The sequence below is a fragment of the Dipodomys spectabilis genome, unplaced genomic scaffold (assembly GCF_019054845.1).
Source record: "Dipodomys spectabilis isolate Male_0828 unplaced genomic scaffold, ASM1905484v1 ptg000039l, whole genome shotgun sequence".
NCBI lineage: Eukaryota > Metazoa > Chordata > Mammalia > Rodentia > Heteromyidae > Dipodomys > Dipodomys spectabilis.
Genome location: NW_024870716.1, coordinates 6381924 through 6407023, shown reverse-complemented (window position 1 = coordinate 6407023; position 25100 = coordinate 6381924). Strand labels below are relative to the sequence as shown.

Sequence of the window (25100 nt, the reverse complement as noted above, 5' to 3'; positions counted from 1 at the left end):
CTCCAATTGATAGCCATTAAGACAATTGTATGAAATCTGAGGGCTCCAATGAAAACAATTCAAAATCACAGGACCCTTTTAAAGCAAAGCCAGATCTTTTCCATCCCAAGAAAGTTTTTCTTTTTTTTTTTTTTCCCAGGGCTGAGGACCGAACCCAGGGCCTTGTGCGCGCCGGGCGGGCGCCCTTCCACTGGGCTAAACCTCCAGCCCCCATCCCAAGAAACTTGTAACTTTAGTTTAACTGCCAAACCCATTTCTCCTTTACCCCATTATTTCCTGCAACTTGCTCTCTTACAAGAGATTTTGTGAGGTTGGGTAATGGGTATCAGAGTCAGGATGAGAAGAAGGAAGTGCAACGTTTTTTGGACCTAAGAGGCTATTACGTTCACAGAGGGAAGTAAATGTCTGCTACAACTGGGGCACTGTAGATACAGACACAGATAAGAGAGAAACCCACACCCCCACGTATCTTTACACACATGCATGCGCTTGCACACATCTGTATGTGCATGCACAATCCTGCCTTTTAGAAAAAAACAGTTCACAAGAAATAAATTCCTGAGTCCTCTGGATATTTTATCATGACAAAATTAGAGCAGTGTACCTCAAGCCATAATGTGCATACAAACAACTTAAAATGCAGGTGCTGATGCAGGAAGTTTTAGTGGGGCTTATGAGTCTGCATTCTGTTACACTCTCAGGGGATGTTAATGCCACTGGTTGATGACCACAGTACCAGAACAAAGGATTTCAGAATAGTATGTCACAATGTATACAAAATTAGGGGGAAGACTTAGTTAGAACTGCTCCATTAAATGAGCCCAAAAACAAACTGATTTTTGAGCACTATCCCTGAGCTTCTTTTTTTTTGCTCAAGGCTAGTGCTCTACCACTTGAGGCACAGTTCCACTTGGTGATTTAGCAGAGAAAGAGTCTCATAGACTTTCCTGCCTGGGCTGATGTCAAACTGTGATCCTCAGCTCTCAATCTCCTGAATAGTTTGAACTACAGGCATGAACTACTGGTGTCTGGTTACAAACTGATTTTCTGAGGACTTCTCAGAAATTTAAAATTCATTAAAATCGAAGAGGATGTTATATACAGTATTTTCCATCATTCTTTTTTTTTTTTTGGGGGGGTCAGTCATGGGACTTGAACTCTGGGCCTGGGCACTGTCCCTCAGCTCTTCAATTCAAGGTTAGTGCTCTACCACTTGAGCCACAGCGCCACTTCTGGCTTTTTCTGCTTATGTGGTCCTGAGAAATTGAACCCAAGGCCTTATACATGCAAGGCAATCATCCTACCACTGAGGCACCTTCCCAGCCCGAAAATTCTTTTAAAACAGTTATTCAAGAATGAATAGAGGGCTGGGAAGGTGGCTCAGTGGTAGAGTGCCTGCCTTGCATGCATGAGGCCCTGGGTTCAATTCCTTAGCACCACATAAGCAGAAAAAGCCAGAAGTGGCGCTGTGGCTCAAGTGGTAGAGCACTAGCCTTAAGCTGAAGAGCTGAGGGGACGGCGCCGAGGCCCAGCATTCAGGCCCCACAACCAGGAAAAAAAAAAAAGAAAAGGAAAAAAAAGAATTTTCTCTTGGACCAGTATTTGTAAGCAGCACAGAGAGATAGAGTAAGCGTAGTCATATGAAATAAGAGGCCCCTGATTAAAAAGTTCCCTCCTAGGGCTGGGAATGTGGCTTAGTGGTAGAGTGCTTGCCTAGCATGCATAAAGCCCCAGGTTCAATTCCTCAGTACTACATAAACAGAAAAAGCTGGAAGTGGTACTGTGGCTCAAGTGGTAGAGGGCTAGTCTTAAGCACAAAGAGGCTTAAGGACAGAGCCTAGGCCCTAAGTTCAAGCCCCAGGACCAGCAAACTAACAAAAACAGACATGAGCATTACATGGTTCAACCCATATATGTCTAAAATTATCAGTACAAAATTTACTCCATACTTTATTTTTATTTCTTTTATTGTGAAAAAACTGTACAGAGGGGTTACAATTACATGGTCAAGATAATGAGTACATTTCTTATCAAGCATTGTAGCCTCCTCCTTTGTTTCCCTTTCCCATCCCTTCCAAGCCTCCCCCTCCACTCAATCCTCCCCCCCCCCACCAAAGTTGTAAAGTTCGTTTTCGACATGACAACGTGTACTTCTCATTGTTGCAACGGGTCCACAACCTTATTTAAACGACTTGTTTTTCCCCTTCCCCTCCACAAATTATACTGACATCAAATATAGTGAAAGCAGGGGTTATACTGTGGGGGAGGGACATACAAAGCAACAAAGAAATAATCATATAAATGGGTTAGAAACAAATGCATGAAAAAAAACATTTAAATACATATCTTGGGTTCATTTTCCTAACATCACCTTATCTGATCTTTTCTGCTTGACTCATACATATACTAACTATTGCAAATGAGGGAAACCATGGGACCTATGTTTCTTTGGGCTTGGCTTACTTCACTTAATATAATTTACTCCATACATTTATACATATAATCAAAATGTTTATATATTATACTGCCAACCACTTTTAATATTTACAAGCATAAGAGAAAAATAACATTTATTGGTATTTCTCCTGAGAAACACTACGATATCAAAGAAACCAGGATATATTAAGAAAATAAATGTTACTATAAAAGTCATCAAAATATAAAGTTTGTTAACATTTTGACTTCAAAAGCATTAAAATAGGAAGCCATTGTCAGATTTTAAAATTGCAACAATTTAATTCTTTGTTACAAATAGTAGCTTTAGTGTAAATAGTCATCTATAAGTATAGCACTAGATCTAGGTATAAGGAAAATTCCAAGAAGAAATCCTTAGGAAGATATTTGCCAGCAAAGAAATGTAAACTCTCTCACAGCCAAGCAATGAAAAGGGATCTCGATATCTGAACCTCACACAAATCAGCTACTGACGTTGAAGAAGTTACAATTTCTCTGGGCTGTTTTGTTATTTTCACTATCAACAGGATATTAATCATGAGTTAAAAAAAAAAACAACCAAAAAAGTCTCCAGTGCGGATTGTTCATTACCTGTTATGTTTTTTAAGATAATACCATAAGAATCTTCCAAATGTAGGTGAGAATCCCAACAAGAAGGAACCAATAGTAGCTTGAACTCTTTTTTTTTTCAGCTTAATAATAACATCTACCATAAGCCTCTGAAGATTTCCCTCTAACAACTATTTATTCCTCTGAAGGTGACAAATAGCAACTAGTCTGTATCAGGAAATGACCAAGCATGTTGGAGACTCATAAAAGCTTCCTTTCTAACTCCAAAATTCTGAATAATTCTATATTTCTCTATAATAAAAAATGTTACCAATAAATACAGAATCCGATAAAGCACATGATTATCAATCACAGAATAGATCCTGTAACAAAAGATACTTAGTAATCATGAAGGCCAATTAACAAAACAATGTAGATGTTCAACAAACACTTGATTAATATTTTGAACTTATTTATTTATTTATTTATTGTGGGTTGTGGGGCCTGAATTCTGTCCCTCAGCTCTTCAGCTCAAGGCTAGAGCTCTACTGCTTGAACCACAGTGCCACTTCTGGCTTTTTCTGCTTATGTGGTGTAAGGAATCAAACCCACTGAGCTACCTTTCCAGCCCCTCACATATTATTTTATAAACATGCAATACCACTAAAACTAAAAATTCTTCAGAGAATTATTTAGGGGAAACATCAGTCTTTCTAACAAGTATGGTGGCCTATATCTAACCTTGAAGGAAAGAGGACAGTTTCAATAATATCCTCTTTACCAAAGCAGAATGAGTAAGATCAACCTGTAGTCAGGCAACCTGGGTTTCATCTAAGCTCTGATTCATTCCTATACCTAGATGACCATTTTCTCATCAGCTGTATAGGGTGCTCTGACAGCCTATGAAAGGCTATATGGAAATGTTCTCTGAACACAATAATGCACTACACATACAAGTGATGAGATAGTGCTGTAACTAAATTCCTACCTCCAGAAGCCAACAATAGTAATGAAAAACTAACAGCAACAACAACTAGTTATGGTCACCATTTACTAAGCAACTCTAGATCTGCCACTATATAAGTGCTTTGTAAGAATTGTGTAATCTCTCAACAATGATTTTTCTAGAAGGAGGGGGAAAAAACCACCAATGCCTGACTAGCACATTAAAGATCACTGGCAATATAACCAACAAGGTAACTCAAGAAACTAAACATAAAACTTAATAATGTAATTCTATTACTAAAAAAATAATAATAATTTTTTTTGGCAGTATTGGAGTTTGAACCCAAGATTGCTAAGCAGAACTTTACCACTTGAACCATGCCCATAGCCATCTTTTGCTTTAGTTATTTTTCTGATAGGGTTGCATATGCCCAGGCTGGCTTTGAACCATTATCCTCCTGATCTCTGCCTTAAGTTGTCAGGATTAAATGCATGTACCTCCTGACCTATCATAAAATTATCTTATTTCCCAAAGACAATTATTAAAAATTTTTCTTTTGCCAGTACTGGGTCTTGAACTCAGGCCTGGGCACAATCCCTTAGCTTTTACACTCGAAGTTAATGCTCTACCAATGAAACCACACTTCTAGTTGTTTTATTTTTGTTTGTGTTTTGGTGTTCAATGGAAGATAAGAATCTCACAGAATTTCCTGCTGGGACTGGTTTAAACTGGTACCCTCAGATTTCTGGCCCCTGAGACTACAGGCATGAACCATGGAAACCCGGCTTGACACTATTTTTTAGAGCTTATTTCCTGGCCAAGCTACCTCAAACCCATGATCCTCTTGTTCTCAGACTCTGAAGTGCTTGATACTCCAGTGTGTTCCATCATGTTGAGCCCATTGGGATTTTTAAAGTACTAAACAGACATATAAATTCAGCAATCCAAACCATCTGACATATATCTGTCAAAGGCTTGATATTTAGTAGAAAATTTTAATCTGAAATCCTCCATAACAACTAATGCCCTAAAAACACCAGTTTCAGCCAGGTGTCAGTGATTCATGCCTGTAATCCTAGCTACTCAGGAGGCTGAAATCTGAGGATCATGGTTCAAAGCCAGCCCAGGTACAAAACTCTGTAAGACTCTTATCCCCAATTAACTGCCAAAAAACAGAAAGTGGCACTGGGGCTCAAAGTAGTAATGCCAACCTAGAGTGAAAAAGCTCAAGAACAGTGCCCAGACCCTGAGTTCAAGCCTTATGACCAAAAAAATTTTTTAAAAAGTTTAAAGTTGGAAGTGGCGCTGTAGCTCAAAAGTGGTAGAATGCTTGCCTTGAGCTGAAGAGCTGAGGGACAGTGCCCAGGCCCAGAGTTCAAGCCCCACGACCAACAAAAAAAAAAGGGGCTGGGAAGGTGGCTCAGTGGTAGAGCACTTGCCTTGCATGCCTGAGGCCCTGGGTTCGATTCCTCAGCACCACATAAGAAAAAAGAAAAAAGCCGGAAGTGGCGCTGTGGCTCAAGTGGTAGAGCGCTAGCCTTGAGCTGAAGAGCTGAGGGACAGCGCCCAGGCCCAGAGTTCAGGCCCCACGACCAGACCAAAAAAAAAAAAAAAAAAGTTTAAAGTTTATTTAGAGCTGGAAAGGTGGGTCAGTGGTAGAGTGCTTGCCTTGTATGTATAAGGCCCTGGATTCGATTCCTCAGTATTATATAATTAGAAAAAGCCAGAAGTGGAGCTGTGGCTAAAGTGGTAGAGTGCTAGCCTTTAGCTGAAGAGCTGGGGGACAGTGCCCAGGCCAAGAGTTCAGGCCCCACGACCAACAGAAAAAAAAAAAAAGTTTCTTCAGCAAATATACTCATATACATAGATAGAGGAAAGGGGGGAGAAGGGAGGAGAAAGAAAAAGAAAAAGAGAAAGAAAAACAATGCACACTTGTAAGAGCATTTTAACTAGCAATAAAGTAGAAGCTGGTTTCAAAGAACATCACTTGTCTGAAATCTCTCAGGAGAAAAGGTCATCCTATTGGAAACTGGCCATAATGCTGAGAGATATTTTATCTGAAGTACTTCACTAACAATGGCCACATTAATTGAATTCACAATTAACCTGAATATAAGTCTTCTCCAAAACCTAGCATATGTTGGAAAAATACAACTTCAATCCCATCTTGTGCTTGCTCATTAGCAAGTGTGATCTATCTTCTGATCCAGAATGCAAACTTTTAGGATGGTTGGAACTGGGAGTGATCCACACTTTCACAGTCCAAGAATGATACATGCCCAGTATGCCTGTGCAGAATCTTAGACTTTTGTTTACTACCACTTCTAATACTTCGCCATATATGCAGAAGGGTTCTTTCCCAAATAGTGACTTGTATATCCTGTATTTAAATTTTTTTTTTTTTTTTTTTTGTTGGTCGTGGAGCTTGAACTCTGGGCCTGGGCGCTGTCCCTCAGCTCTTCAGCTCAAGGCAAGCGCTCTACCACTTGAGCTACAGCGCCACTTCCGGTTGTCTAGTGGTTTATTGGAGATAGGAGTCTCACGGTCTTTCCTGCCCGGGCTGGCTTTGAACCGCGATCCTCAAATCTCAGCCTCCTGAGTAGCTAGGATTACAGGCGTGAGCCACCAGCGCCCGGCTTGTATTTAAATTTTTAAAATTCACTATCTTGTTTTAATACTCTTATACCTGCCTCAACAAATCTCTACTGAGTAACTGCTATTTCCCAGGCACTCTGCCAAGCACCTGTGAAAAAAGATAATGAAAACTCACAGCATAGTAAGGAAGTAGATACACACACATAATGGAGCTATAGTTTGATAAATGCTCAAATACAAGTAGGCATCATAAATGGACCTTGGAGAACTATTCCGATTATAGAAAGAAAATACAGGTTTAACCAAGGAGCCATCTCCTCTTTCATTTCAGTGCTGACATAGCATAGGACTGACTAGTATAAGCAGCAGGAAATGAGGCTCTGCAGGTAGTTTAGATATCATTATAGCCTTGAACACCATGCTCAGGAGCTCATCATTTATTCAGCACTTGAGATGCTTGAATTTTTTTTTTTAATATGTAAGGACCAATAACAAAGACAAGATGTTAGCATTCTGGGGAAGAGATCAATCTGTCTAACAGTTCATGAAAAAAAATGATATGGGCTTTGAACTATAACACATTAAACTGGAAAAAGGATAGGTTTAAGACAATTTAGAAAAAGACTGTACATGAAGAGTGACAATTAGAACCAAAACTGAGACAATGACAGTTTGTAGCTTATATTCCAGAAAGGAATTTGTGCTACATCAAGTAAGGTATACAGAAAAGTCAGACATGCTTATGTATAAATTTAATTTTAGAAACTTATTAGGAAAAAAGAATGCCAAGGAAATAGTGTTTTAACTTAAAAAGCTACCAACAGAGAGGTGACAATGAAAGAAGACTGAGATTAGGCCACCAAGTTTAATAAGGTATGTCATTAGTTCTGAGAGACAGGGCACACAGAAAAGAATAAAGCAAAGAGTGTCTTCCAACAGCTAATCTACTAGCTGCAGAAACCTTTACAAGTAAAACTCTCGAACAGTAAGTACTTCACAAACATTTTTGTCTCATCTCTTAAAATTTAAAGAGATTTTGTTTACGTGAGTCTTATCTATATTTATTACACTGGAAATAGAACCAGGAGCTGGGAACGGTGCTCACTAGTAGAATAATTGCTTAGTATATATGAGGCCCTGGGTTCTACCTCCAGCAACACAAACAAGCAAATATACACATTTATTTGTTCATTTTAAAAATAATAAGCCAGATGGGCACTGGTGGCTTATGCTTGTAATCCTAGCTACTCAAGAGGCTGAGATGTGAGGATCATGGTTCAAAGCCAGCCTAGGCAGGAAAGTCTGTGAGACCCTTATCTCCAATTAACCACCAGAAAACCAAAGTAGACCTTTGGCTCAAAGTGCTAGCCTTGAGCAAAAGATTTTAGGGATAGTGTCTAGGCTCTGAGTTCAAGATCAATAACTGACAAAGATTAACTAATAATTACAATAATAATAAGCCAGGCGTAGTGGTACATACTTGTAATCCTAGCACCTAGAAGGCTGAGGCAGGGGTAACATGAGTTCAAGGCTATACTGGGTGGGCTACATAATGAAATCCTGTCTTTTCTATTTTTGAATTACAGAGGAGTTATAGTTACATACGGCAGGTAATGAGTACATTTCTTTTTGAACAATGTCACCTCTCCCTAGCCTCCTTCCCCACAAGTTGTATAGTTCATTTTCAATAGAGCATCTAGTATCACTGCTGCATTAGTTCACTTTTTGTCCCACCATTTCTGCACTCACCCTTACCCTCCCCCAAACAGATAAACTTATATACAAGAAAAAAAGTACAGAAGTCAAAGACAAGGGGGGTTAAAAGAAAACACACAAAAAGTAAATAAAATAACAAAAAACCTTCTTGGGCAATGGTGTCTCACACCTGTAATACTAGCTACTCAGGAGGAGGCTGAGATCTAAAGATCTCTGTTCAAAGCCAGCCCAGGCAAGAAAGTCTGAGATCTTATCTCCAATTAATCACCAGAAAACTGGAAGTAAGGCTGTGCTTAAAGTGGTATAGAGGTAGCCTTGAGCAGGAAAAGCTCTGGAACAGAGCCCAGGTCCTGACTTCAAGCCCCAGGACCACTACCACCACCAACAACAACAACAAAAAATAAGAAGTGGCACTGTGGCTCAAGTGGTAGAGCGCTAGCCTTTAGCAAAAAGAGGCTCAGGGATGGTACCCAGGCTCTGACTTCAAGCCCCATTACAAAAAAAAAAAAAAAAAGGTAATAATAAACCACATCACAATTTAATTAAATGACATTTTACCCCCCCCCAAATTGCTTTTCAAAACAAAGACAACTTATATAGAGTGACACAAATTTTTTTTAAATCCTCTAATATAGGGCTTAACAAAAGACATCTAGAATGTCCTATCTGTTTATGTATTCAATTTGTTACACATTTTTTAGTTCAAAAATATAAAGTATATCTGTACTTCCACAGGTTGAAAAGCAGATAAAGTACTATAATAGCTTTTTTCATTCTATCTATTTATTTATGAGACAGGGTCTCACTTGGTGGTCCAGACTGGCTTTGAGCCTTGGAGTCTATTGCTTCTGCTTTTGAAGTGCTGGAATTAAAAGGTATGTACTACCATTCCTGGCTTTAACAATTTTTTCATGTCATTGTGGATATTCTTCTTTCATAAAAACTCATCATTGTTTCAAAATGTTGCAAAGGTTTAGTTGCAATGTGAAATCTGAGACCACATCAACAAGTTTTCATAATGTTTCCTTTAATGCCCTTTTGGTTTTTTGTACTTTGAATTGACTTATCCATGTTATAGTTTTGTGATATACATTGATTTTAAGAAACTATTGGCTCACTGAATAATGCATATCTTCCCAATATTAATATATTTTATGATAAAATATTAGAAGTTATGTCCATGGATATGACCACTAATTAAAGTACAGAGAGCCAGTGGTTCATGTCTCAGGAGGCTGAGATCTGAGGATCAAAGTTCAAAGCCAGCCCCAGCAGGAAGAGACTCTCATCTCTAGCCACCAAAAAAGCAGAAGTGCAGGTTTGGCTCAAGTGTCAGAGTGTTAGCCTTGAGCAAAAAAGCTCAAAGATAGCAGGCAAGACCAGAGTTCAAGCCCCAAGACTATACTTGGAAGAAAAACAGACCAAAGATAAAAAGAAAAGAGGGAAAACAAACAAAACAACAAAGCATTCAGAAGCTCCTAAGCTCACTGTCGTGGTAGCTAGCATTCAAAATTTTCACTTGACTGATTTTTTTATCCTGACGATCCTTTTCATTGCAGTGACAGATTCACCCTATTCTGTTTCAAGAAAATATCTACTAAATATCCAAGTTTGAATAATCACATTTCAATAAGCAATCTTTCAAGTGAAAAATTATATTCTGCAGAAAAAACAGCTAGTTCTGCTTTTAACTCCCATATTTATACAAACATCTTCCTTTTGGAATCCACCAATGCAGAAGTACTCTGTGTATACTTCCCATTTCACAAGTTAGAAAAGATGGAGGGTTAGTAAAACCAGCAATTTCACTGCTTCATTAAAAATAATCTTAAGTGAAACGTGTCACTTGTACAGGCACTGTGGTAAAGATGAACAAGGCATTTAGGGAAGTTATTTTTTGTATGCTGGTTCTGGGGCTTCAATTCAGGGCCAGGATGCTGTCCCTGATCTTCTTTTGCTCAAGGCTAACATAGCTTTGAGCCATTAAAGCCATAGCTCCACTTCGGGTTTTTGGTTTTTTTGTTTTTTGCTTTTTTTTTAATGTATTGGAGATGAGTCTCACATGCTTTCCTGCCCAAGATGGCTTTGAATAGTGACCCTCAGACCTCAGCCTCCAGAGTAGCTAGGATTACAGGTGTAAGCCACCAGTGCTCCGCAGGGCCAGTTCTTTGATTCAAACAGACAAAGGTGTGTGAGGCTACACCTCCAATTGCTTAAGCAAGCAGTCACTTACAACTGTCAACTCAGTGAAAATGCAAATACAGCTCAGTATTGTTAGGAAAATAGCCTAGACCTCACAGATAAACTTTTTTAAAAAAAGAGTCTGAGGACCCCCTATGGTTCTACATTTTACACTTCCAAAACCAGGACTATAGACTATCCAAATACCAATCATTCTTACAATTTCCTGATAAACAAGAACCAAAGTGAGTACTTTAGCCCCAGAAAACCTGAGGAGAAAAACAAACAAGAAACCTCTTAGAATAAAAATGTCTCTGAATAGGAAGAGGTTGTAGCAAAGGTTATCTTCAGAGGTAAGCGGGGAGCAAGGGCTATACCAACCTTAAGTGCCTTGAATCATACCAAACATTCAATTAAAAGACAGAAAGCAAGCAGGAGCCAAGTGGCTCACACATGGAATCCTAGCTACTCAAGAGGCTGAAATCTGAGGATAGAGTTCAAAGCCAGCCTTGTTACAAAGGTCCATGAAACTCTTATCTATCTCCAATTAAGCACCAAAAAGCTAGAAGTGGCACTATGGCACAAAAGCTCAGGAACATTGCCAGACCCTGAGTTCAAGCCCCAGGACTAGAAAAAGAAGCTGGGCATCGGTGGCTCATTCCTGTAATCCTAGCTACTCCAGAGGCTGAGATCTGAGGATCGCAGTTCAAAGCCAGACTGGGCAGGAAAGTCCATGAGACCCTTATCTCCAATAAACAACTCAGAAAGCTGTAAGTGGCACTGCAGTTCAAGTGGTAGAGTGCTTGCCTTGAGCTGAAGAGCTGAGGGATAGCACCCAGGCCCAGAGTTCAAGCCCCACAAGCAACAAAAAACAAAAGAAAAAGCAAAGAAGAAACAGAGATGATGATTTATCCCCCATTTTATAAAGCTGAAATAATTATTTTTTACCAACAGTCAGATCCTAGCCAGGATAAGCCCCATGACTGGCAAAAAATAAAAAAAATAAAATCTCGGGCTGGGAAAGTGGCTTAGTGGTAGAGTGCTTGAATCGCATGCACAGGCCCTGGGTTCAATTCCTTAGCACCACATAAGTAGAACAAGCCGGAAATGGTGCTGTGGTTCAAGCTGTAGAGCAGTAGCCTTGAGCTGAAGAGCTGAGGGACAGCACCCAGGCCCAGGACCTGACCTGAAAAAAGAAGAATCCAGGAAGTGGACTTATGTGTGGCTCAGAATGGTAGTGCCACTAGCCTTGAGGAAAAAAGCTCAGGGATAGTGCGCAGGACCTGAGTTCAAGCCACACAAATGACAAAAGAAGGAAGGGAGGGAGGGAAAAGGAAAGGAACGAAATAGAAAGGGAAGAAAGAAAGACTCTGGGACATGGTTCAAAATGTTTCTCCTTTGACAACAAAATCATTACATTTTACAAAAGTATTTTGCTCAGCACTGTACAGCCAGTACCCAAGACAGCCTTTGTATAATAAAATACTCAATAAGCATTTGCTGAAGGTTGAAGTGGCCCAAAAGAGGTATCAGGCTCCTAGTACAAGACCTAGTGTTTTTTCTACTATGTGACATCTTTTCCAAGCTTGCTACAATAGTACATATGAGACACCTGACAGAACAATCACAGAATGTCCTCAGAAAATGTAATATTACCTCTGTTGTATTTGAAACCTTGTTATGAACTAGATATTATTTGACTGGTTACCATTTAGACTACAATTCAAAACCAAAGCAAACAGCTCTGGAATTTGTATTTCTAAGTTATCTTCTACCTGAATTAAGTTATAAAGTATTTTTCTGCTGTTATATAACACACTAGTCTCATTACCTCCACACAGACTAAATTTCATTTTATCTAATGATCTAGAGCAGTGAATATCCTAAAGTTTCTTATGTTTGTATTTGGACACTTTTACTGTCTTCAAAGAAACTTCAGATATAAAGAAAGAGACTGAATAGGACTTTTGACAATGATTTGCCACTGTAACATCATTTTCCTTTTAAAAACATTCTGTCAGTCAACATTTCTCACAAAAGCAAAATTTGGAACATTTCAGATACTTGCTTACAGTTTAGATTTTTTTTAACAGATTAGTCAAATTTAAACTAAAATCAAGTGAAATCCAATCGTAGAAATAGTATAAACTTAAGGATATAATTTGGCAATTGAAGAACTGAAGTTATGTTAAATCACATTTTTAAAATAATTTCTATTGAGATTAAGTACATAAATTTCACAAATTTCACAGTTTTGTGGTATAGCGATACTTAAAGTCACAAACACATTTAAACCTTCACAAGGAAAACTGTCATTATCATGGTCTATAAAGTTTATGAATTCTATAAGCTTTGAAAATACAACTATTTTTTCGAATGTTAAATCATATTTTATCCTACATGCTTTGAATATAACCTCTCTATAGAGTAACATGACCCATCAAAGACAGAAACAAAAAGATATGCAATGTAAAGGACTTGAATTAAATATTCTTGAAGGAAAAAAATGCAAATATTTATATATCGATACATATGTATACACACATATATGTGTATATATGTGTTTATGTGTATATTCAGTAAAATCTTTAAAGGAGACTAGACACTTAAGGAAAAAGGAAAAAGTTTTCAAATGTTTGGTAAGGCTTAGTCTTGGCCTCACATCCGGCAACAGAATCAGTTTAGAGGTCAGTTTGACCCAACAAATTAAAATCTTATCTATTGATCACATAAACAAGTCCTTAGCAAGCTGCATCCTTCTGCTCCACAGCTTTCCAGTCCCTGCTCTGGTTCTCGCCAGTCTTATTCCTGAAATTTCCCTAACTGTTAATTAACATGTCAGCTGTGGGGAATTATTTCTTCCAATTACTGGAACTTTTGCTTCTCAGTAGTGTTCCCCTGTCCTTTAATCCTGTTCTCCTACCATTTCTAGAAAGGGAAATACTGTGTATTCCATCAATGCCCTATAGACAATGCCTTGTTCACTGTTCTAGCTGAGCATGGCTTCTACTCCCAATATTAACAAAAGCAGCAGGGAAAGTCACAGACAACAGAAAAATTAGAGCTCTTAGGCTTAATTTAGAGCCAAAGTGAAAAGAGAAAAGTCAAAGAGAGGAAGGAAGAAGCTGAGAAGTTTGTAGTAACTTACTTTTAGGAACAGAGTGTCCCTTAGACTTCTGGTGAGTTGCCCAGAGCCTCTTCAGTTTCAATCCAAATGACAATGCTTCTCTGAGTCCTCCTCAAGTAATGTTTCCACCACTAAAACTTAGATCTACAAGAGCTTAGATGTACTGGTAAAAAAATAAATGTCAGAGGCCCCCCTGTGGGCCTCAAGCCTCGGTCCTGGGCCAGCTTCCCTGTGCACTATCATCCTTCTTCTTCCAGGTGTCAGGTATTCAGCCTGTTTCTTCTCTTCTGAGCTGCCACCACCTACTCTATTCCTCAGGGTTCCTCTAACCCCAAGACTGGCTGTGGAGTAGGACACCAGCTTACCCCCTTCCTTGCTGTCCCTGCAAATAAACATATAGGCTCTTCTAGTTTGTTTTTCTAATAGTTTCAAGAAAGGCAACATTAGTACCAAAGATTAAGATATTAACTGTCTCCACTTTAAAGTTCCTGCCTCCAAAAAAGAAAGTTCTGAAATACTGCTCATTGAACATTTTGAAAAGGACAAAGGACAAACACAGACACACAAATATATTCTAAATCAGAGCTGGGGGAATCTCTGGCCCTCAGTCCAAAATCATTTTGGTGTATGATGGTTTCTTCTTGTCTACCTGAGGCCATCTGCCTGTATTCATCATTTTTATGGCCCAAGAATAGTGTTTGGATAAATCCCCAAATGGCCCACCATAGAAAAAAGGTTCACCACCCCTGCTCCAAACCAAAGTCAACATTAGAGACATAAGATATTCTGATCTCAAAATTTAAAACATAGATCTAAAAATAGGAAGTTTTAGCTGGGTGCAGGTGGCTCATGCCTGTAAACCTAGCTGCTCAGGAGGCTGAGATCTGAGGATCATGGTTCAAAGCCAGCCCAGGGAAGAAAATCTGTGAGATTCTTATCTCCAATTAAACACCAAAAGGCCAGAAGTGGAGCTATGACTCAGGTGATAGATTGCTAGGCTTGAACACAAAAAGCTCAGGGATAGTCCCCAGGACCTGAGTTCAGGACAAACATAAAAAAAACAAAAAACTTTTTTTTTCTTAGAATTTTCTCTTTTCTCTCCTCCAAGTGACTTTAAAAACTTATTTATTTTACTTTTAAAAATTATTTAATTATTTTTTGTTGCTTTTTGAGACTACGTAGATAGGTCACTTAGCCAGCCTGGAACTTGCTAAATACCCCTACGTCAAGTTCAACATCAAACTTGTGATCCCCCTGTCTCAGCCTTCCTAGTGCTGAAAGTACTGACAAGCACTACAATGCACAGCTTACAAGTTTGCTTTTTAATGAGTATCACAAAAAAATGTTCACAATATTTTATTCATTGTAAGTGGAAATTTATATACAAAAAACCATATTACAATAAAGACAATTATGTCAAAAGCAGGTAATTTCACTGGGAAAATCAAGTTTTTAGATTTGTTTCTCCATATACAGTTTTAATGAAATTCTATAAATGGTTTTTTAAAAAAAAGTCAAGTTACTGGGAGTAGAGGTGTGGCTCATGTGGTAGAGTGCCAGCCTTGATCTAAAAGTCAAGGGCTCTGAGTTCAATCCCAGCACTGGCACGTGCACACACGTGTGCGCACACACACAAATCAGGATACTTTTACTTAATATTTACATGTCAAAATATTATTTCGAAAGCAACTTATTAGTGTGCCGGGTGTGGTAATCTAGGTTCTAAAACATGTAGTTATCAAAATGCTTTATGTAACTATTAAGCAACACATCACAGCATTAATTCAAAGGCTACTTTTCTGTAAAGACAAGGAACTCAGTCACTACGTGATGACAGATCAAGAATGCCACTGACTGAATTTCTCGATGGTTTTCTTTAATCCACTTAATTCATTTAAGCTGGGGTTTTAAAACACAGTTATAATACGATAAGCTCACAATACAATAAAGACTGCAAATAACAGGGATCATTTTATCTCATTTGTCTCATAGATTGCCATTTAATCAAACTAAAGCTGTCCAGATATTTTACTTTCAGTAAAAAAGAGTTCTGGGACTGGGCTCACCTCCAACTCCTTATTTATAAAACATTAGAGAATTAGAACGAAAACATAAGTTTGAAACCTAAAAAAAGGGGTTTAATCTATTAGGTATTCTAAAATCAGATTACTTTTTTTTTTGGTGGTGGGGGGGTGGGAATCGAAACTAAACTGCATCCTTTGCTCCAAAAAAGAAAGAAGGAAAACACACACACACACACACACACACACACACACACACACACGCACACGCACACCCCCACCGGATCTCATGGTCTTTCCTTGATCCCCGCACCCTAGTTACAACAATGCAGCCAGCCCCCGGATTTCCAGGCCCCGGGGTGGTGGGGAGGGGACGTTGAAGCAGGCGCAGGAATTAAATCTCAGGAGCTATTGCCTTCCTTCCATAATTCATCCTCATCAGGCAGTAGCCAACGTCGCAAGCCCCTTCCATGACCCCTCAACCGCAACACATCGCTGGGGTCGCGCGCGATCAATGTGACCGGATTCCTAGCGCGGGCCACCGCCTGCCTGCCTGCCTGCCTGCCAGCCTGCCTCAGCTGGGCCGGCTACGGCCGGGCGCGCGTGTCACCGGGCCCGGAAGGGGACGGAGGAGGGAGCGAGGGAGTGTGGGGAGGTGGGGTGAACGGCGGGCGCCACGGGGCCGGCCCCGGGGACTCACCGGGTGGAGGTGCCCTTCCGCACATCGCACATCATGCACTTGAAGGCCTCGGCGCTGTTCCGGAAGGTGCAGACGCTGCAGTCCCAGTAACCCTCATCCGAGGACGGCTTCGGCTGCCGCTTCGGCCTGCAGGACACAACCCGGACACGACGCGGCGCGGGGTCACCAGCAGGCCGCGCCCGGCGCCCGGGCCCCCCGCGGCCGCGCCCGCCCCGCCCCCCGCCCGCCCCCCGCCCGCCCCGCGCCCCCGGCTCCGCGGACGGGGAGGGCACCGGGAGGGGGGCAGAGCACGGGCGCTGACACCGCCGCCGCCATCGCCATCGCCATCGCGGCTCCTCCATTGTGGGGGGACCGCGGCCGGCCTCTCGCGCGGCGGCGTCCTCCCGCAGCGGCGCCGCCCCCGTGGTCGCCCCCCACACACCCCAACCCCGGTGCCCGGCGGATGCCTGCAACCCGGCGCGTAGGGCCCAACGCGCCTGGCAAAGTCCGGGCCCCGGGGCCCAGGCGCGGTTACCTGGTAGGGCTCTTCTTGTCTCCCATGGCTTGGCGGCCGCTCGGTGTTTTGTGATACCGAGGAATAAAAAAAGCCGGGCGGAAGCGGGCGGGAGGAGCGGGAGGGGGCGGGGAAGGCCGCACCGCCGAGCTCGGGAGCCGCCGCCGCCGCCGCCGCCGCAGCCGCCGCCGCCGCGCCGCCGCCGGATCCCACGCAGCCTCCAGCTGTCGGGGAAACTCCTGCCCGGCGCACGTGACCCGCGCCAGCCAATCAGCGGCCGCGCCGGAGACTTCAAACGCGGCCAGCGCGGCCCAGCACCCGCGGCGAGTTCGCTCACACGCAGGCGGGCCGGCAGGCAGGCTGGCAGGCGGGGGTGGCCGTGCGGCCGCGCTCACTATCCGGGCCTTGTCACCGCTCGTCCGCACGCTTCCCATCGCCACCTTCCGCTTGCCGTGTTGTGTCGCTCCTGAGCTTCTGAGGTAAGAAAGCGTCCATCATCCGGTGCGAAGCCTGGGCTGAGGTGGGACCGGTGCTGTGCCCGCCCGCCCGCCAGTCCCGAGCTCCGGGTAGAGCCTTTTCCCCAGCTGACTACAGGATGCCCGGACTAAAGCGAACCTCCCCTCCCCAGCGCCATTGCTACATTCCTGCTCACGCTGTCTGGTCCTGTGCACCGCACACCGGAGCTCCATCGAGCCAAGGAATTTAGTCACCTTTCATTAGAAGGAGATGAAACAGAAGCCCAAGGGAGGTTAGACGAGTGTCCGTAGGTTTCAAGATTAGAAAATAACGAAGCCAAGAGTCTACCCACCATCGTTCGATCCCACAATGCGCTGTTTTGGCCTCCCTGGGCGCTGCTGTAGCTCAGAAGCCACTATGTTTAAAAGGAGGTTACAAGGTGGGGTGTAGGAGTATGTGCCTGTGTAATCCTAACCTTCAGGAAGCTAAAGTAGAGTGAGGAGTTCCACGTTGTCTGGGCTTCATCTGGTCTTGCAGGAATGAAGGAGTGAATGAATGAATGAATGGGCCCTGGCTTGTGTCTGTAATTCTCACTATTCAGGGGGCCAAGATCAGAGAATAACAGTTCAAAGCCACCCCAACAGAAAAGTCTTGAGACCCTTATCTCCAATTAACCAACGAGAGGCCAGATGTGTAGCTGTGACTCAAGTGGTAGAACACCCACCTTGATCCAAAAAATGGTGACAGCTAGAGGCCCTGAATTCAAGCGTATGCAGGCATGCACGCATGCGTGCGCGGACACACAGGATTTACGGCTGCCCTGAACGCTGCTGATTGATGAATGCTCACTTTACTCCTGGTGTCATTAATTGCACATATTGAAAGCCTTTATCTTTTTTTTTTTGAAAGCCTTTATCTTGTACTACACTTTAAGCCATCTGAATGGTGTCTGAAATTTCACTTTCCCAATCTGTTAAGTATTCCACAACCAGATTAAAATTAAAGTACTGTTAACCTTATGTCACTCAGGTTAAGAGCTCCCAGACTCCTTAGCATGGCATTCCTGCCATCCCTACCTCACCATCAGAAAAGCTGACTCCTAAAACTGTAGTCGCCACCCATTCTCTTGAGAGTTCTTGCACACAGCTGTTAAAACATTCTAAAATATTTCCATGTACTGTTTCTGCCTATCTTTCTGGATTTACATCAAGTTCACATTCTTGTACAAAGATTAATTAGATAGCTTAAAAACAAAGGGCAAAGCTACAGAAGTTCACTGGCCCAACCTGCCTCCTTATTCCTTAACTGGTAGGCCATGGAAATTTTGTGTTTCTCATCTTTTTTATCTGCAAAATGGCCATCTATATGATGTTGCTGTGTGCTCAATAATGAAAATTTATCCTTTTGTTTTTCTCTTTGGAGACTGGTTCTACCAAAGTAGCCAAGGCTGACCTTCAACTCTGGAACCTACTGCCTCAGCCACCCCAGAGCTGAGATCACAGGTTTGTGAAACCACACCCAGTCTAAAACTAACATTTTTTTGACCCCTGTGAGCCAGGTACTATGTACATTTCACACACAAGCATAAAGTACCCAAGAAACTACGCAAATGTTCTTATCAGGTATAACACTTCATTAAGGACAAAGGACTTAGGGCTTTCTGATTAACCTTGTGGCACAGCTGATTCTAAACTTATCTTACCATCTTGGCTTTGTTAAAATTTCTCGTATCTCAGATCAGGATTTAGAGACCCAGGAATGGGACCAGGGAAAACCAATACAACATAAAGATTCTCTCAGTAATGCAGTGGGTAAAATGAGTCACTTGTCTTTTGATTTGTAAAAGTGAAAATTGCTGTCACCAATTCCTTCCAAATTTAAGACATTGCAGTATTTTAAAAGTTCCTATGGTTCACACCTGTAATCTTGGCTACTGTAGAAGCTGAGATCAGGGTATCATGGCTCAAAGTCAACCCAAGCAAGAAAGTCAGAGATTCTTACCTCCAATTAACCACCAAAAAGCAGGAAGTGGAGCAGTGGTTCAAGAGGTAGAGCACCACCCTTGAGTGAGAAAGCTATGGGTCCTGAATTCAAGCCCCCAAACAGGCACAAAACAAAACAACAGAAAAAACTTGCTCAATTAGACATGATTGCAACAATTTTTTTTAAATTTCAACTTGATTTGGTCTTCAAGGTGCTAGATATCAAACCCTGGGCATTGTAAATGTTAGGCAAGTACTCTTCTACTAAGTTACACTCCTTCCTTCCTTCCTTCCTTCCTTCCTTCCTTCCTTCCTTCCTTTCTTTCTTTTTTTCTTTCTTTTTATTTGTGTGTGTGTATGTATGCATGTGTGTATGTATGCGTGTGTGTATGCGTGTATGCATGCGTGTATGCTGGTACTGGGGGTGGAACTCAGGGCCTGAGCACTGTTTCTTAGATTTTTCTGTCAAGGCTAGTGCTCTACCACTTAAGTCATAGCTCTACTTCTGGTTCTGGCTTTTGGTGGTTATTTGGAGATAAGAGTCACACAGACTTTACTGTTCTGGCTAGCTTCAAACAATGATCCTCAGGTCTTAACCTTTTGAGTAGCTAGGATTGTTGGCAGACACCTAGCCATCCTTTGTTTATTTTATTTTGAAATAAAGTCTCTCTTAAATTGCTCAGGCTGGCATCTAACTCATGATCTTCCTTCCTCCCAAATAAATGGACTTGCAATTATGTGTCACCACATCTGGCCTCAACAATGTATTTTTAAAAACAAAAGCAATGTAAGTCAAGTACTCTAAAAGACCTAGTTGGGCTGGGATTGTGGCTCAGTGGTAGAGCACTTGCCTAGCATGCATGAAGCCCTGGCTTTGATTCCTCAGTACCACATAAAGAAAAAAGCTGGAAGTAGCACTGTGGCTCAAATGGTAGAATACTAGCCTGGAGCAAAAGAAGTTCAGGGATAGTGCCCAGGCCCTGAGTTCAAGCCCCACAGCCAACAACAGCCACCACCACCAAACAAACAAAAAACTCATTGAGCTCCTCAAAAGCTGATAGGGATCAAAATGTAAGCACAAATTTAGGCATTTTTTTTCCCAGTAGGTATTTTATGAGCAAGTTTTTCATTGCAAGGTAGGACTTATTATTCAGTTTTTAGTAAATGGATTAAGGACTGGTTAGAGCATGAAAGGAGTAACATTTTGAAATACTATGTGTGTGGCTGCCATGTAAGGTAATTTATTTAGTTATTTTTATTTTGTTTTTGTGTGCCAGTATGTGGGCTGGAACTCAGGGCACTATCACTTAGATTTTTCACTTAAGGAGGTGCTTTACCACTTGAGGCTGGTGCTCTACCACTTGAGCCACAATTCCATTTTCAGCTTTTTGGTAGTTAATTGGAGATAAGATTCTCATGGACTTTTCTGCCCAAACTGACTTTGAATTCCTATTCTCAGATCTCAGCCTCTGTTGCTAGATTACAGGTGTGAGCTACCTCTTCCCCGCTGAACTTTTTAAATGATCTTTAATTGTACAAAGCAGTTTCTACTCAACATATACAAGTTAATCAATGTAGGTGATTTTTTTAAAGTATTTGTTTTAGTTGTTTTTTTTTTTTTTTTTTTTGGGTCCAGTCGTGGGGCCTGAACTCTGGGCCTGGGCACTGTCCCTCAGCTCTTCAGCTCAAGGCTAACGCTCTACCACTTGAGCCACAGCGCCACTTCCGGCTTTTTTCTTTTTTCTTATGTGGTGCTGAGGAATCGAACCCAGGGCCTGAGGCATGCAAGACAAGCGCTCTACCGCTGAGCCACCTTTCCAGCCCCTTGTTTTAGTTTTATATTTCATTTGCTTATCTTAGTATTCCTAAAAGGTTGGTGCTGTATGCCCTTTGCACTGAGGAGAAATTGACAAATACAGGTTAGGGAAATGGCTGCAGCCCTCAATATCCAAGCAGTAGTTTTATCTTTCAAAGCAGTGGAATCATTGAAATTCGTGATCTCACTAAGCATATCATCCTTCCGAATTAAGACCTGTAAAAGCTGGGTGCTGATGGCTCATGCCTATAATCCTAGCTACTCAGGAGGCTGAGATCTGAAGATCGCATTTCGAAGCCAGCCTAGGCAGGAAAGTACATGAGACTTTTACCTCCAATAAACTACTCAGAAAAAGCTGGAAGTGGTGTTATGGCCCAAGTAGTAGAGTGCTAGCCTTGAGCAAAAGCTCAGGGACAGTGCTCAGACCTTGAATTCAAGCCCCAGGACCAAAAACAAAAAAGACCTCTAAGTAAGCAGAGTTCAGTGTGTGGGGATAGAAATAAAAACTTAGTAAAAAGAGATATAATCATGACAAATGTAAGTTTTCTATCTCTATATTCCTGGATTTATTCTGGCAACTGGAAAGAAAGCACCATATATTGACCTCTGATTCAAAACACACACTGCATCTTGTAAGATATCTTGGGCACCAGTGGCTCACACCTGTATTCCTGGCTACCTAAGAAAAAGTCCATGAGCCTTTTGTCTCCAGTTAATGAGTGAAAGGCTGGAAGTGGAGCTGTGGCTCAAGTAGTAGAGCACTAACCTTGAGTGGAAAAATCTAAGGGACAGTGCCTAGTTCCTGAGTTCAAGTCCCAGGACACACACACATGACAGTATGGCGTTCTTTCAGAATGCTGGAGGTAGGTATATGATGTGACTGGTGAAAGTCATGAGTTACATTTCTTTCATGTGAAATGAGTTCTTTAGTCAGAACCCATTTCGTGCAGAATATAACAAAGAAGAAAAAAGCATTTATGAACCCATGTACAGCAGTGGCAGCAGAAGCATTATGGGCAGTGAAGACAAATTCATATCCAGAAATGGGTTTCTTCTACTGAAAAGATCTCTTCCAGATTCCCTTCCAAGGTAGTTTGCCAGGCACCAAGTGCCTGGCTTGTCCCTCCAAAGAAACATGCCAAGTAGGAGAGGCAATGTTGGCTTGTACTGTTGGCTAGGAAGCCACTCAGCAATAGTAATGTAGCAAGCTCACATGGACAACTTTGTGAAGGAAATGCTGCTGCTAAACGCATGCCCAGCTTCCATTTAGGACAACTTGTACTTTGGCCATGGGTCACTAAGAATGCACTAGGATGGCTGGAGAAAGAATGATATTGCAGGAGTAAAACACTATGTAGCAAGCTCACATGGACAACTTTGTGAAGGAAATGCTGCTGCTAAACGCATGCCCAGCTTCCATTTAGGACAACTTGTACTTTGGCCATGGGTCACTAAGAATGCACTAGGATGGCTGGAAAAAGAATGATATTGCAGGAGTAAAACACAAAGGGTAGCATTGAGGCTTGATCTTACAAGATACATTGTACTCAGAACCTGACTTCTGGAATTCAACCCTCTTTGTAGAACTAATAGAGAGAGAGAGAGAGAGAGAGAGAGAGAGAGAGAGAGAGAGAGAGAGAGAGAGTGTAGCGAGAGAGAGAGAGAGAGAGAGAGAGAGTGAGTGTAGAGAGAGAGAGAGAGAGAGAGAGAGAGAGAGAGAGAGCGCAAGCGCCTGGTGCTGATAGCTCACACCTGTAATCTTACCTGCTCAGGCTGAGATCTGAGAATTGCAGTTTAAAGCCAGCCTAGGCAGCTGAAAATGGATCTGTAGAGGGCTAGCCTTAAGCAAAAAAACTCGGAGTTTGTTCCCAGATCCTGAGTTCAAGCCTCAGGACTGGTATGAGAAGTGGGGCAGTACTTTGTTGACTGAATGGTTTATATCACTTATGTATGTAGGTATTTGTGGTTGTACTGAGGCTTGAATTCAAGGTCTTCTGCTTGCTAGGCAGGCATTCTCCCTCTCTAGTCATAACCTCAGACCTTTTTGCTTTCACTATTGCTTAAATAGCTTCTCAGGCTGCCTCTGGGCTGAACTGGACCCAAATCCTTCTATGTATACGTTTGTACTTGAGATGACTGATGCATAGCACCACATCCAGCTTTTTATCAGTTGAGATGAGGTCTCCCTAATTTTTTTTCCTGGGCTGACTTTGAACTAGGAATCTCCTGATCTTTGCTTCCAAGTAGCTACAATTCCAGGTGTGCTCAGCTTGATCAACTAATTATTGAAAGCTTGTGAAAGAAATCACATGGAACACAAACATTTTCCTATTTTCCATTCTAAAAGACTATCCACATATGTCTTCATCATACTTGTTTGTACCAGTTTTCTAATCTCATCTTTTCTGAGGTCCTGTCATGTAGTTCAAAGATCAGTGACTATCCATGAATCAGTGTAGATCCGTGTCTGACCATGTTTCAGTCCAGACAATATAGACAATCAAATTATTCTAAATTTTTGTCCTTAGGAGAATTTCCTTCTACTGCCCTTTGGGGCCACATCTCATTGGAACTGTAATTATGCATCCTTCCATGTCTAATTAGTGTCAGATATTATGCAAAATCACTTGTAAACTAGCCCTGAGATTTTTTCCTATTCAGCCAGTCAGTTGAAAGGAATTCCTTGGAGGGCAATAGATGTGGGTTGATGGAAAGGAAGAGTCATTGTTGATGAAATCTTCATGCAATTACTTCTCTTCCATTTCTGTTTATGCCTAGTAACATATGCCTTTTCTACATACAGCCTTTTAGATTGCTGCAGCTAACACCCATTCCAAAAAGAAAAAGACAGAAAAAGTTACTTGGTATCATATCTTATCTAAGCACTTAGTTTCTACCCAGGGCTAAATATCAAGGCAGGAGCTTGTATCAAAAGAAGATAATCTGGTGCTGGTGGCTCACAATTGGAGCGAGCCATTCAGCTATTCAGAAGGTTGAGATCTGAAGATCCCAGTTCAAAGCCAGCCTGGGCAGGATGAATCTGTGAGACTACCTTCAATTTCCACCAAAAATCCAGAAGTGGAGGTGTGGTTCAAGTGGTAGGGTACCAGCATTGAACAAAACAACTTGGGGACAGTGCCCCAAGAAACACACACACACACACAAAGAAGAATATAAATTACCAGTAGAAGGGATTGTAGATTTGTTCCAAAGCACTAGATGTCTATGCTATGGTTTTTCCTTGATGCAAAGGATATCTGCTTACTATGTGATAGAGAAAAGATTTTCCTTTTTGTTTTAGGTTCGAGCTGGAACTTGAACTCTGTACCTGACACTTTCACTCATTGGCTGCACTCTACCAACAGGGCCATCCCTCCACACTCCCAAACAAGTATTTTCTGTATATGATTATTTGAGTATTAAATATCATTATCAAAGGTAGGGTTTTTTTTTTTTTCATATCAGGAACTTTGGTTGATGATGTTCTGTGCCATGCACCTGTGGCTTATTTCTGCAGTGCTCGCTACTTAGGGGGCAATGATAGGATACTGTGATCCAGTCTGTGATACTCCATCTCCAAAATGGCTACCTACATCTCAAGCAAAAAGCAGGGCTGGAGGCATGGCTCAAGTGGTAGAGCTCTAGTCATTAGCAAGTAAGCTGAGTAAAAACCCCAGTCTCTGAGTTCAAGTCTGGCTACCAGAAAAAAGAAGAGCACAAACAACTATGTTCTAGCCATGGCACATACCTGTAATTTCAGGACTCAGGAGACTGAGGCAAGAAGAACGTGAATTGAAAGCCAGCAAGGCTACATAGCAGTACTTTGTTTCAATAAATAAATAGATCAAACAGCAACCATCTCTTTTTACTTCCTGGTCTTGCTCAAAGTGGTATTTTAGTCTTCCTTATTGTCATCATTTTATGATAAATTTTCCTATTATATTTTTTCTTATATTTTCTGCATATATTGCCTTTTTAACTGAACTTTTTTCTAGTTTTTCTTGGTATCTATTTTACACTTTGACTTGATTATCTTATCCTTAAGTTTCTTTTTTTTTTTTTGG

At 41.5% G+C, this 25100-nt stretch overlaps 1 protein-coding gene across 3 annotated transcripts in view; it reads right to left on the bottom strand.

The window, feature by feature from the left end:
* The window catches only part of Yaf2 (YY1 associated factor 2), an 88660-nt gene extending 71686 nt beyond the window's left edge, over positions 1 to 16974 (bottom strand). Inside the window, exons 1-2 of one of the 3 annotated variants that reach the window (XM_042677657.1) lie at positions 16804 to 16974; positions 16290 to 16415 (exon numbers count right to left, since the gene is read on the bottom strand). In XM_042677657.1, coding sequence (XP_042533591.1) covers positions 16290 to 16415; positions 16804 to 16829 — 152 coding nt within the window. In that variant the 5' untranslated portion in view covers positions 16830 to 16974. Of the gene's footprint in view, positions 1 to 16289; positions 16416 to 16803 lie in introns of those variants that run through there. The other 2 variants (XM_042677659.1, XM_042677658.1) reach the window with 2 other exon arrangements.
* Between the last annotated feature and the right edge of the window lie 8126 nt (positions 16975 to 25100).